Source organism: Monoraphidium neglectum, assembly GCF_000611645.1.
Source record: "Monoraphidium neglectum strain SAG 48.87 unplaced genomic scaffold scaffold01684, whole genome shotgun sequence".
Classification (NCBI taxonomy): Eukaryota; Viridiplantae; Chlorophyta; class Chlorophyceae; order Sphaeropleales; family Selenastraceae; genus Monoraphidium; species Monoraphidium neglectum.
Window position 1 is genome coordinate 1 of NW_014011944.1, and position 12,470 is coordinate 12,470.

General features: G+C 64.2%; 3 protein-coding genes across 3 annotated transcripts; 2 read left to right on the forward strand and 1 right to left on the reverse strand.

The window, feature by feature from the left end:
• Positions 1–1,001: 1,001 nt before the first annotated feature.
• On the reverse strand, positions 1,002–4,240 carry MNEG_8705 (hypothetical protein; the record flags this gene model as incomplete). Its single annotated transcript, XM_014042821.1, has 3 exons — positions 1,002–3,082; positions 3,273–3,972; positions 4,115–4,240. The coding sequence occupies 3 exons, from the start codon at positions 4,238–4,240 to the stop codon at positions 1,002–1,004; spliced, it is 2,907 nt and encodes a 968-aa protein (XP_013898275.1).
• A 1,750-nt stretch (positions 4,241–5,990) lies between these two features.
• MNEG_8706 (hypothetical protein) lies at positions 5,991–7,566 on the forward strand (the record flags this gene model as incomplete). Its single annotated transcript, XM_014042822.1, has 5 exons — positions 5,991–6,124; positions 6,273–6,325; positions 6,661–6,769; positions 6,993–7,256; positions 7,497–7,566. The coding sequence occupies 5 exons, from the start codon at positions 5,991–5,993 to the stop codon at positions 7,564–7,566; spliced, it is 630 nt and encodes a 209-aa protein (XP_013898276.1).
• Positions 7,567–8,979: 1,413 nt separating this feature from the next.
• On the forward strand, positions 8,980–11,112 carry MNEG_8707 (Translocator protein; the record flags this gene model as incomplete). Its single annotated transcript, XM_014042823.1, has 5 exons — positions 8,980–9,040; positions 9,404–9,510; positions 9,954–10,116; positions 10,431–10,576; positions 11,086–11,112. The coding sequence occupies 5 exons, from the start codon at positions 8,980–8,982 to the stop codon at positions 11,110–11,112; spliced, it is 504 nt and encodes a 167-aa protein (XP_013898277.1).
• Between the last annotated feature and the right edge of the window lie 1,358 nt (positions 11,113–12,470).

Genomic DNA, 12,470 nt, shown 5'->3' on the forward strand with positions numbered 1-12,470 from the left:
CCCTTAAACCTTCATCAGACGTGGTGACGGTCATCGGCACCCTGGACGTCGTGTTTGGGGAGATCGACCGCTGAGCCAGGGCGGCGACGCGCTGCGCCCCTCCAGGCAACACCAACACCACGTGTGGCGTGGCCCAGAACGGCAGGCGCCTCGCGGCGTGGCACGCCCCGCACCCTTGCTTGCGGGGCGACCGGTTGCATGCAAATGCGGCTGGCACGAAGCACGCACCGGCGCGCCTTCCGCGGGGCGCCGAGGCGCTTGCACGCCGGTGGCAGCGAAGCGCCTGGGAAGCGTCTGGGAGAGTGCCTGGTGCGGATCGTGATTGTCACCCAACGGGACCCCCTTTTCAAGCTTGGATGCACTGTCTTTGCAGCGGCGCGCCCGGCCACGCGCCCCTGTGCCCTCGTCCGCCTCAGTTCAGGGCGGCGAGGGTCAAAGGTTGCATGTGTGCACCCACCGTGTGCACGACTGAGGCGCCGCTGCCTTTCGGGCTTTGGGTGATCACCCGTCCAAGCCCGACTGCGGCCCGCACGGCTTATCCATCTGGCTACGGCCCAGCTTTTCCCCTCTGTCCGCGTGTATATCACATCTTGTTGTCGCTGCGCTCATCTTTGCAATCATTGGAGGCCGCTTGTGCGTCCGAGGTCGGACTGAGCCCCGCCACTTGGCTCGCCAGGCGGGCGGCGCTCGCAACTGCCCTGCATCTCTTTTCCCTCGCCCGCTTCGTTGTTGTGTAATCCGACGCACGCTCACAGCCAACTTGCCGCCAGTCATGCTCTCCTCGCGATTGGGGCCCCAGAACGACAGAGTCTGTGCGATGGTTACACACAGCGCACCAAAAGGAAACGGCAGCAGGGATCGAGCCTGACTTGCAGTTCCCGCTGCCCTGTTGTACTGACACCTACCACGCCAGAGATATAACTGTGCATGCTGATGCAGGCCGGCCGAGTCGGCAACTGTGGGAGCCGCGGCTGCTGTGTGGCCGATCGCTGATGCTACCGCTACTGCTGGCCCCCTGCCTGCTCTTGCTGCTGCCGCTGCCGCTTCCGCTGCTCCAGCAGGTGCCGCAGGTCGCCGGGCCCTATTGCTGGCTTCGCCTCCGCTGCCTTTGCATCACGGTCCTCACCGCCGCTGCCGCTGCCGATGCGTCCGCCGCCGCTGCCCTTGCTGGCACGGCGCTCGCGGTGACGCTCGCGGTCGCGCTCCCGCTCGCGGTTGTGCGCGCGGTCGTGCTCGGCAGGCGGGCTGCGGCTTGTGCGCGGCTTCTTCGGCAGGGGGCCGCCATTGTGCCCGTCGGAATGCAGGGCGGCAGGAGCTTCTGCTGCTGCTGCCGCTGCTGCTGCTGCTGCTGCTGCTTCTGCTTCTGCAGCAGCGACAGGCGCGTCACTGCCTTCGCCGCTTCCTCGACGCTTGGGGGTTGATGGCGGAGCGCGGTGCGACGGCTGCGGCTCGTCCTGCTGCTGTTCCCCGTGCTGCTGAACCTCCCGCTGCTGCTGCTGCTTCTCCTGATGCTGCTGCTGCTGCTGCTGCTGCTGCTGCTGCTGCTGCTGCTCCTGCTGCTGCTGCTCCTGCTGCTGCTGCCGGCGCTCTGCCTGCTGGTGCCCAGCCTCCTCTGCGGGCGGCTGCGCGACCGACGGCTTCGAGCCCACCACCGACGCTGTGCTTTTCGGCTTGCCCTTTGCAACGGGCGCGCCGCCTGCCGCCTTGGCTTTCCTGGCCTGCTTCTCCTTCTCCTTGATGGCGATCATCTGCCTCATATGCCTGATCATCTCCTCATGCTTCGCCAGGACTGGATCAGCGGGGGCCGCAGCCGCGGCCGCTGCTGGCGCCGCTGCAGCGGCTGGCGCACCCACCGGGGCCGCCGCCGCCGCCGCACCCAGCGGGGCCGCCGCCGCCGCCTCCGCGGGAGGGGCGCCGGGCGTCGCCGCAGCGCCCGCGCCTGTCGGCGTCGTCGCCGTCGGGTGCTCCTGCGGCTGGCTCCCCGGCCGCACCCAGGACAGCCGGCCCGCGCCCCGCCCGCCCAGCCCGCGCCCACCCGGCACGTGCCGGCCGCCGCCGGGCCCCAGCCCCGGCGCCCCGCCGGGCCCCACAGCACCGGCGCCGGCGCCCGCGCTGCCTGCTCGCCACAGCGACGACGGGCGCCCGGCCTCCGGCGGTACCTTGACGGCCGACGAATCCAGCCCTGCAAGCAGGGCGTCCTCGTCGGTGATGTCATCGTCCGTCACCGCTCCCTGGCCCTCCTGCCAAGCGGCGCCCACGCCAAAGCTGCCGCGACCGCCTCCGCCCAGGGCGGGCCGCACAGGCGGCAGGTCGCCCAGCAGTAAGGGGCCAGCGCCCCCAAAGCCGCCGCCGCCGTCGTCGTCACCCGCCTCCATTTGCAGCCGCCGCAGCTGCTGCTCCTCCTGGGACAGGTGCTGCTGGTGCTGCTGATGCGGCTGCCACTGCTGCTGCTGGTGTTGTTGCTGCCCGTTGAACCCGCCGCCGCCGAGGGGGCCGCGCGGAAGCGGGTGCGAGTGGGGCTGCTGCTGCTGCGGCTGCCATGCTGGCGGCTGCGTTCGACCGCCGTCGACGTGAGACCGCGGCCGCTGCTGCTGCTGCTGGTGGTGTTGCTGGTGCTGCTGGTGCTGCTGTGGCTGCTGCTGTGGTTGCTGCAGCTGGTGGGGCTGTTGCTGCGGGTGGTGGTGCTGCTGCTGGTGCTGCTGCTGGTGCTGCTGCTGCTGCTGCTGCTGCTGTACATGTGGACCCGGTCGCATGCCACCACTGCCCATCCCAAGCTGTGGCGTCGGATGCGCCAGCTGCTGTCCCGGCAACATCGCCACCTGCTGCTGCTGGCGCATGGAGCCGCCCTGGCCAGCCACCCTGCCACCACCGCCACCCCCGGCGCCGCCCTGCCAGGCCGCTGCCTGAGGGCCCGGCCCTAGCGCCTGCCCGCCGCGGGGCCCCATGGGCTGCACGCCTCTCGGGGGTGGCTGCGGCTGCGTCAGATGCTGCTGCTGCTGCGGCGGCGCCTGCTGCATGGGGCCCATGCCCAGCTGTGGGGTGGGCCCGACCCCTAGCTGCGGCACGGCGCCGGGCAGGCCTCCTGAGAATGCAGAAGATGAGGCGAGTGTTAGCGGTGAGCAGCAGGCAGCAGGGCGCACAGAACACACCAGCAGTCTGCAAACAGCAGCTGCCGGTCAGCAAACGAGTGTCACGCATGGCAGCCGAAGAGCAAGCGCCTCGTCGCCGGCCCCATCCCAACCTGGGGCAGCGCACGCGGCCTGCGGCCTCACCCATTATCGGGACGATTGGTGCAATGGCTCCGGCCTCAGATACCATCATATTGAGCGCCCCCTGGGGGACCATCATGGGGATGCCGTTCGGGCCCATCACCATGAGCATGGGGCCTCCGCCGCCCCCCTGCGGCTGCAGCAACATGCCTGGCCCGCGGGCGCCCCCGCCGCCTGCCTGCATGGCCTGCATGCGCGCCAGCTGCTGCTGCTGCTGCTGCTGCTGCTGCTGTTGCTGTTGCTGCGGCGGTAGCTGCTGCATCTGGCCAAGGCCGGGCCCCATCATGCCGCCGCCAGGCCGCGGCCCGCCGCCAGGGCCCATGGCGTCAAACTGGCCACCGAGCCCCATAATAGGGCGCCCAGCGCCGTCGAAGCGCCCGCTGGCACCGAGAGCCCGGCCGCCACGCCCGCGGCCGGGCCCCTGGGTCATCCGCTGCCGCTGCTGGCCCTGGCCCTGCTGCGCGCGCTGCTGCTGCTGCTGCTGCTGCTGCCACTGCTGCCCGGGCTGCTGCTGCGCGTTCCGCGGCTGCAGCTGCTGGTGGGGCTCTTGCTGCTGCCGCTGCTGTTCATTGCCATGCTCATCAGCAAACGTGTCATGCCCATTGCTGTGGCCGCCCGCGCCGTCATCGCCTCCGCCCTCGCCATGCTCGCCCTCCCCGCCGTCGCCGCCGCCCTCCTCGGCTCCAGTGCCTTCACCCACGGCCTGCATGGGGTAATCAAGCGCCATGAGGCTACAATTATGCACGATATTGCATGCCGCATGGCCTCGCTAGAGCGAGGTTACGCCAACCCACAAATGCAGCGCGGCGTCCACGCGCCGCGGTGACACTCGGCCGCGTCCACACCTCGTCAACACCGTCCTCCGCCGGGTATGATTGCTCTTCATCGTTGATGTCGTCCTCATCGTATGCCTGCACATCCTCTTCTGAGACGCCATAAGAAAGAAGGTCGTCCTCCTCTTCCTGCGACATGTGCGGAGCCAGCCTCGCACTACTTCAAACTGGAAACCAAGAACACATACGCTGCCTGCAACAGGTCCTGCTGTGTGACAAGATCAGCCTGCAGCAACAGATCAGATCGAAGCAAGTCGACGTGTTGAGCCTGTTTAATACGTGCGATGTACAACCGGCCATTTCCAGTCTCTGAAATCTCGGCCCAATCGACATAAGGATGTTGCTGTCCCTGTGTTGGCGCGTGGGGACCACTCAGGTAGTGCTTGACCGCCCACGACATCAGGCTTCGTAAGAGACGACACGCCACCCCTCAGATGGGTCCCAGTCACAGAAAAGTTGCATCAAATTGCAACACCAGGGCTTGCTGCCCTCTGCTGCCCGCTACATGCCGAATACAACCGCGAGCGCAATGAACCCACCAGAAATGTCTCACTGTACCGCCAGCAGCAATGTCTGTGTTGCGCCAGCATCCGTGTGCGATTTTTGATCGTGGTCGTCTTGAATCAAAGACATTGCAGTACGGTGGCAACTTGGGGCATTGCAGTATGGTGGCAAGGAACTGACAGGTTGTACCAAATGGCCTCAGAACTGCCTGCCTGGCAGATGTTGCTGCATCCTATCTCGCAAGCATGCAGCTATGCGGTGCTCAGCAGTGGGACAAGAGTTGAAGTTGGCTGAAGCCAACGGCTTAGCCCGTGGGCCAGGATGCAGTCCGTTCAGGTTGAGCCAGGCAGCAGAGCATGACGAGGTCGTGGGGGTGTTGCAGCAGGTGGTACAAGGGGAGGCATGCGCCAAGCACGCGCTGACACTTCTGCAAGGCGATCGCGGCGGCATCAGCTTAAGGGCGGCGCAGCAGGCAGCGGCAGCTGGCGTGGCGGCTCAAGCTGTGAGGCGAGGGCGTCGCGTGTAGCCATGGTAGGTGAAAGCAGTCGATCCATGGGGTATAGGTGCTGGATGCGTGGAATTCTGGAGCACGGCCTCGTCTCACCTGTCGCATTGCTACTGTGTCGCAAGTATGCTTTGAGTGCCCATGCCGTTGACGGCGGGGCGGATGAATGGGGTGGAAGACGAGCTCGTCGACGCGTGATGCTGGACTGCGGCGTGCTGGCGCCCAGCCCACGCCGGCCAACTGTGAGGCGCTTTGCGCATGCTTGCACACATACATTATCGCCCATACATAGTGCTCAATAATGGTCTGAGTTGATATAGCTGCTGTCGCATTCTCGTGTGCGATGCGCAGGCTCGAGCAGGCTGCTCTGCAAAGGACCCTGAGTTGCGGCGGTTGCCAGGCGGCCCCTGTGCCGCCAGACCAAGATCAGTACCACATAGCACGTATGTGACCACGACGCCCACGACCATTGATAAACCCAGCTGAGGCGGCGTGGTGGAGGGATCACATCGGATCGCCCGGGATGGTGAATGCTTTTCATCTGATTGGCCATACCTGTGAGGACCAACCACTGTCACCTATTTCCAGAAACAATCTTCTTGGCTGGAAAGACGGTATCAAGCCGCGGGGTCCACCCGACTCATCAGCTCTGCAGCCGCTCCAGGTGACCGGTGATTCGATCAATTTCACGGGTGAACCACAACCACATTCGAGCTACTGTAGTATCTGTCCCTACAAAGCAGCTCCAGGCCAGGTCCAGCTGCCCTTGGAAGCGGTTCGTTTAGGCGCGGTCTTTTCTGGCCCACCCGCGCTCGTCGTAGCCTCCTAGCCGTCCAGGGGCCCACAGGGTACTCGCTACAGGCCGCAGAACCCAGCACCATGGCCCGCATCGGCACCACCGTGCTGCTCCTGCTGGCGGCGGCGTGCGCATGCGCGCACGCGCAGGACATCGTGGATAACCCGTTCCCCAAGAACGGCGACGTCTGCCACGACCTTGGGGACCAGTGGAAGACGTGAGGCATCAGCTCGCCGCCCCTCGCGCCGCATGGCCGGCATGGCGGCCCTGCATGTGCGGCTGCACAGTGTGTTTGACCCCAAGATGCCGCCACCTGGCCTCCTCACCCAGGCATGCCTCTGCCTCACCCGCCCCGATCGCCGCAGCATCAAGCTGGGCACGTGCGAGGCGGGCACCGTCTGCCAGGGCTACAAGCGCGGTGTGCGCCGGGCGCGCGAGCACGGAGCGGCACCCGGGCACCGGCACCCGGGTGCCGCCGGCCCCCAACCGCTTTGTGTCGACGGGCCGCGCGGGCTCTGTGTGCCCTTGTCCCAACGTGCAAACGGCTGTCTTTCAACACGGAACCCGACCGCCTCGCTTGCACCCTAGCCCACGGCCTCCACAAGGGCGTTCACACTCCCCGAGTCCCCCCCATCCACTCACCACCCAACCACCAACCACCCAAACCACTGCCGGCCCGCCCCCACCCCAACCCAGCCCGTGCATCAAACCCACCCCTGACCGGCCCCCCCTTTCCCGGCTCGGCTTCCCCAGGCGTGTTCAAGTGCATCTCGACCGATAAGTCTAAGGGCGCCCTGGCCATCGGCACCGTGTGCTACGACGAGAACAAGGTCGACCAGAAGGACAAGGCCGAGGGCGAGAAGTGAGCGCCGCCACGCCCGCCCGCGCTGACGTTTCGGACTTTGTCGCACCCGTTCGGCCGGCTGCGGGGCTTGCCAGCGGCGTGCCAGCGGCGCGCCAGCGGCCCGTACGCGCTTCGAGAGGGCCGGGCCGGCAGTAGCCCCTGCGAGGGCGGCGATGGGCCGCATGCCCCTGCTGCTGATGATTGACCCTGCGCCCCGGCTGTTAAACGCCGCCGCCCCCAGGTGGCGCAAGTACTACCGCGAGCGCAACTGCGCGTGGGAGGGCACCGACAAGCAGGGCACCCCCATCGTGCAGTGCATCCAGACCAAGGAGGACCAGAAGATCTACAAGTGCGGCCGCATCCTGCCCCTCTTCCAGAAGGGCTGCTTCACCGTCAGCGGCTCGATGATCTGGGGCAAGTGGAACGACAACCAGATGTACGACGCGTGCAACGGCTGCCCCTGCTCGCCGCCGGACAAGGTCAAGTGCAAGGCCGGGCCCTGCAAGTGAGATGCCGGGTGCTGGAGCGCCACGGGGGCTCTTTGCGCGTGCCGCTTTCAGGGGGCCGGGGGGATTCAATTCACGTGGATAGGGCTGTTGATAGCACCAATTTTTAGTGTCAATTAGCATTTTTGCTCAACCAGCTTCACGAGCGCTGGCGCATGCACCCTGTCTCCCTGTCACTCATTGCCGCCCGACCTCTCGCGCCCGCTATTGCCCGGCCTGCGCCCCAACCTTCTTTCCAGGTACCCCAAGTGCCACTGCACCGAGGAGTGCACCCCGGAGCGCCAGAAGCTCCGCTGCCCCACCGCTTGACGCGGCGCCGTGCCGTCGGACAGGCCGCGCGCCGCGAGGGGTCCCGCGCGTGCCGGCGCGTCCCCACGCTTGGCTAGGAGCTGTCGGCTCGCCTCTGAACCCGTGGCGTGGCGTGCGTGCAGGAGCAGTGGGAATTGGGTTGCTCAAAGCTGGAACGGGAAAAGCAGCGTGCGCGCTGGCCATTTATCACGGTGCCGGCGCTTTTTGGGAGCGAGCTAGCCATCGCTGTTGCGGCCCTATGCCGCCATGATACCGCCCGGTCGATGCCGGGCCCCAAGCTTTGTGCGTTGCACGTACTAGCCCCCAACACAGCTGGGAGCTGTGCAGATCCGCCGACTCCTTGGCGCGCGCTCTACTCTTCAGGCGCAGCACAGGGCTGTCGGCCTGCGATAGCGGGGCAGATCATCGTGTTGCTGCATCTGGCCGCGCGGGCCCGCTGGGATGAGCGCGTGCGTGGCCCTTGGCTCGCGCCTATTTATTTCGAGCCAATCGCGCATTCGAGCCTCATGCTGATTTGTAACGCAGATCCATTCTTGTTTACAGACGCTTTGAATCGCATGCCTGCTCCTCTTGGGGGGGTGCGGAGCGCAGTATGTTGAACCAACATCGGGCCAGCCTTGCGCAGGCATGCACGACGGCATGCATTCATAGGATCGTGGTACTGTACAGTCGACCTTGCGCTCAGCAGGGTCCTTTCCCACCCCAACATTGCTGAGTTGTCGCCCATTAGGCGGGATGCGGCAAAACCTCAGTCACCACTGCAGATGTAGGATCCACTCCTGTTCCCAGCCTGAAAGGTGCCTGCTGCAGCCTGTCGGTCTGGACTCTCGCTCTTCAGCTCTGCGTGGTGCAGGTTCAGATAGGAAGGCCTTGCACGTCAGCACAGGCCTCGCGGGCATGCAACCACTGCTCAAATCCCATTTATACTTTCGAAGGGCGGTCTACAATCCCGCCAACCCGCTCGGCTACCACCTCGCCGCAGTAACGGAAGCCTGCAGGTGCCAAGACAGCAGGTGCGGCCGTGGGGCACCGGCCCGGATAATTCTGCTTTCATGCGCTGTATGACTAATTGCGTGCACAACTCTCCCTGACTCGCTCAATTGCTGAAAGGGCCTTGCTGCTGGCTATCACGGCAAGATCGCTTCTACAGTATCACTCACTCAGACCACCGTATCATCGTGAGGTCATCGACTAGCCGTTTTTCGACCAAGTAAGCGTTTATGATAGTTCTGATGCTCTGAAAGCGTTCCCACGCATCTCTGCCGAGCCCTGTGGGAACGGCGTGAACCATGCGAGGCGCAAGGCTCGCAGTGTGTCGTCGCTGATGCGCGCCATCACCTGCCGCGTGCCCGCCCAGCGCCCACCAAGCGCCCACCGCGTGCCGCATCCCATGCAGATCTACACACCAACACCATGGTGGACGCCCCAGCACTTGCGGTGGCCCTGGTGGTGCCCGTTCTGGGCGGCATGATTGGTGCGTTGCATGCTTTTCGCAGCAGTTCGCTGGACATGGCTGTTTTCTGCAGCCCCGCGCACATGTGGCCGTCAACTTGCACGTGGGGCCGCATGGAATTGTTTGAGCTGCATGCGCGCCTGCGGCGCATTTGGCGCACGTTTCCCATGCATGCATGCGCATGCTGCCTCACCGTCACGACTGCATGGTTGCTGCGCCAGCAGGCGCTTTTGGAGCCAACAGAGCGCCTCACACAGAGACGCAACGCTCCCAAGCTCTTGACGAGGCCGGTCGCCTTGGCTTGCTGCCAGAGTCCGTTGGGCGCCCTCCCTGCCACCCCTCCCACCCACCGCCCACCCTTGCAACCTTCCCACCTTCCCGCAGGCGGCTTTGCCACCGCCAGCCAGATCAAGGGGTGGTACGCGACCCTGAAGAAGCCGTGGTGGAACCCCCCAAACTGGCTGTTTGGCCCCGTGTGGACCTGCCTCTATGTGAGCTCCCTTTGCTGCACAGTTGCGTCCCCCTCTTCATGGCTCAGCAGGCGTTGCGCGTTCAAATGGGGCACTGCTTGCTGGTGTCTCCTCGCCCTGCTCAGCTCTGCACTGTTGCACCCGCCGCCCGCCCTGGACGCACTCACGCCGTGTCAGCCCTGAACCTCTGCTTTTCGCAACTCACACTCGCGGTCGCCCACTCTGCTGCTCGCTTGATGCTGGCTGAATGGCAATGCCTTGTCAACACAAATGGCAGTGCGTTTCCCGTGCTTCCTCACAAATCTTGCGCGCACGCGCGCGCGCGCACACACACAACACACACACACACACACACACACCTGCACGTGCGTACGTGGATGTCCCGACACGCATTCTCGGTACATCAGCTCTTCTTAACCTCAAGGGCATCACCTGCTCATTCCCACCTGCCGCACTTCACGCAGGCTGCCATGGGGTACGCGTCATACCTAGTGTATGAGCAGGGCGGCTTCGCCAAGCAGGCGGTGCCCCTGGGGGTGTACATCGCCCAGCTGGCGCTCAACTTCCTCTGGACCCCCCTCTTCTTCACGCTGCACCGCTTTGACCTCGCCACCGTCGACATTCTGGGTGCGCGGCAGCCAGGGCGCTGGGGGCACCTAGGTGGTGTGGCGTGCGCTCTGCGCTCTGTTGCAGGCGCACCAGGGACGGTGGCGGCGGCATTGGCTCAGCTGCGCTCTGCGCAGCTGGCAGGCGACAAGCTTCTTAGTAGGGGCCGTGCCTAGCGCTGTGCGGGCATCACTGGCCGGTCACTGCGCAACGCTTGATACCTCCTCGCCGCTTAGCCGCCCGTCTATCCGTGCCATCACACCCACCCCCCCCCCCGCCAGATGACCAACATCACCCTTTGCCCTGTTCCTTGCCCCACCACCACGCAACCACAGCCATGTGGGGCATGATCGTCGCCACCATCGCCACGTTCTACCCGGTGATCGGCGCCTGGGCCTTGGGCCTGCTGATCCCCTACCTGGCCTGGGTGTCGTACGCCTCGGCCCTGACCATATGGATATGGCGCAACAACCCCGCCAAGGTGGGCGCTGGGCGATTCTTTGACAGAAAGGGCAGCGGCGGAGCGGGTCAGTTGGGAACGAAAATGCACGGCGCTTATGTTTGAGCAACTGCGTGTGCTCAAAATTCAATGTGGGGCCGTTTTGTGGGCACGCCAGCATCGCTGACAGGGCGAAGCACAGATTAATCACCACTGGCATCTGCCTCTGATTGACGCTCTGCGTTCATCGCGCCTTGCCCTGCGTCTCGCACACAACCCGTGGTCCCAAAAGGACGGCGAGCCCACTGCTGCCGCCGCCACCGACGGCAACGCGATCGACCAACAGCTCATAAACCAGCAGCTGTGAATTTGCTGCCACCTCTGTAATCAAGGGCAGCCGCCCGCTGAGCACAGTAAGGTGATCACCACACTGTCAATCTTGTCATACCCTTGCCTCAGTCGCATGGCGGCTGCTCTTTCATCATGTGCACCTGGACTTAACCCTTCCTCACCTTCCTACCCGGCCCATGTTGTTGTTTCACGCCCTGCAGCCAGTGCTTGTCAAGAAGCAAGAGTGATGTTTCGAGTGTCCATGGATGAAAGAAACGGGGCAGCTTGCACGGGCAGTTCCGAGCACACCGCCGCCAGGAGGCCGGCCAGGAATTGGAGAAAGCTGCACAGACCACCCTGGTACGTGCCGGGCTTCTTGCGACGAGACGGTTGCTGGAGCTGAGTGTGTGCCAAACCATTGCGGCCGGATGTGATGATGAACGGCTGGTGGGAGAGGACTCGCAAAGTTGACGGCGCAGCTTTTTTGAATGGCAGCCGTGCATAGAGTTGTATTTCAGTGTGTCTGTGTGACTGGGTCTTCTGTGTATGTTTGGCATTTGAACCTGGAGTGTGTGCAATTTTATGATTTTGATTGATTTGTTGCTTAAATTGGTGTTCTCCTGCGCTTGCCATGTCACACCATGATATTAGCGTCCCAGCTGCAACTTTATCTATATGCCTAGCGAGGTCTCTCTGCAAACATTTCATTGAGCATACCGTGACTTTACAACGTTAGCACAAAGCAACAGATTGACCGACACTCCTCCTGCCCCACCGCTGGCAAGCAGTCATGCAGTGCCAGTCACTCGTACCGGCACAAGACACAGCGCGTGCAGGCCAAAGCAAGATATAGCACTGGGACAAAGGGTGTGTGGGCCGGTCGCGCCACCTCTCCGCCGCAGCACCTGAAGAATGTGCTGGCCGAGGTTGCAACCTCGATGCACCAACAACAATGTGAGCAAGCAACTGTTCAAGCTGAGCCCCTGCTGACTAATCGCCAAGCTGGCATGTCATCTGCCGCGGCTCACTCGCGCGTGTAGCCTGCGTCAAACAGGGCGTGGGGACAACAGATCACATCAACAGCATCCGTGACAGAGGTGGGGCAGGACCAGGCACTCACCCCACCCATTGCTAGCTGACAATTTCCAAACTTTCGTCAGGATTCCCAAATAAAATGTCTTTGCTCATTCCAAGCCAAAGAGCTGTTTTGTCCAAACCCCCTCCGTCCAAGCTCCCACCGCCCACCCCACCCGCTCCAATGCTCTCAATATTCGCCTCCCACCCCTGCCCCCGCCCTCACCCCCCACCCCGCCGCCGCAGCCTCACCGAGCTCCTGGGGCTTCCCGGTGCGCTGCTGGTAAGACTTGATGAGGTTGGTCACGGCAGAGATGCCTGTGGGGGTTGGGGCATGGCATCGATGAGGCGGGGTCGGTGCGTGGGGTGCAAACAGGGTGCGAGGCAGGGGCGGCAGTCAGGATTGCGGGAGGCCAAGGAGGCCTTGTTTCTGACACTAGAGTAACCTGAGAGTGACAATCAGCGGCGTGAGCGGCACGATGGGGCTGTCAGGCAAGGAGCCGAGCACGACTCGGGTGCATGCGCCCCGCAC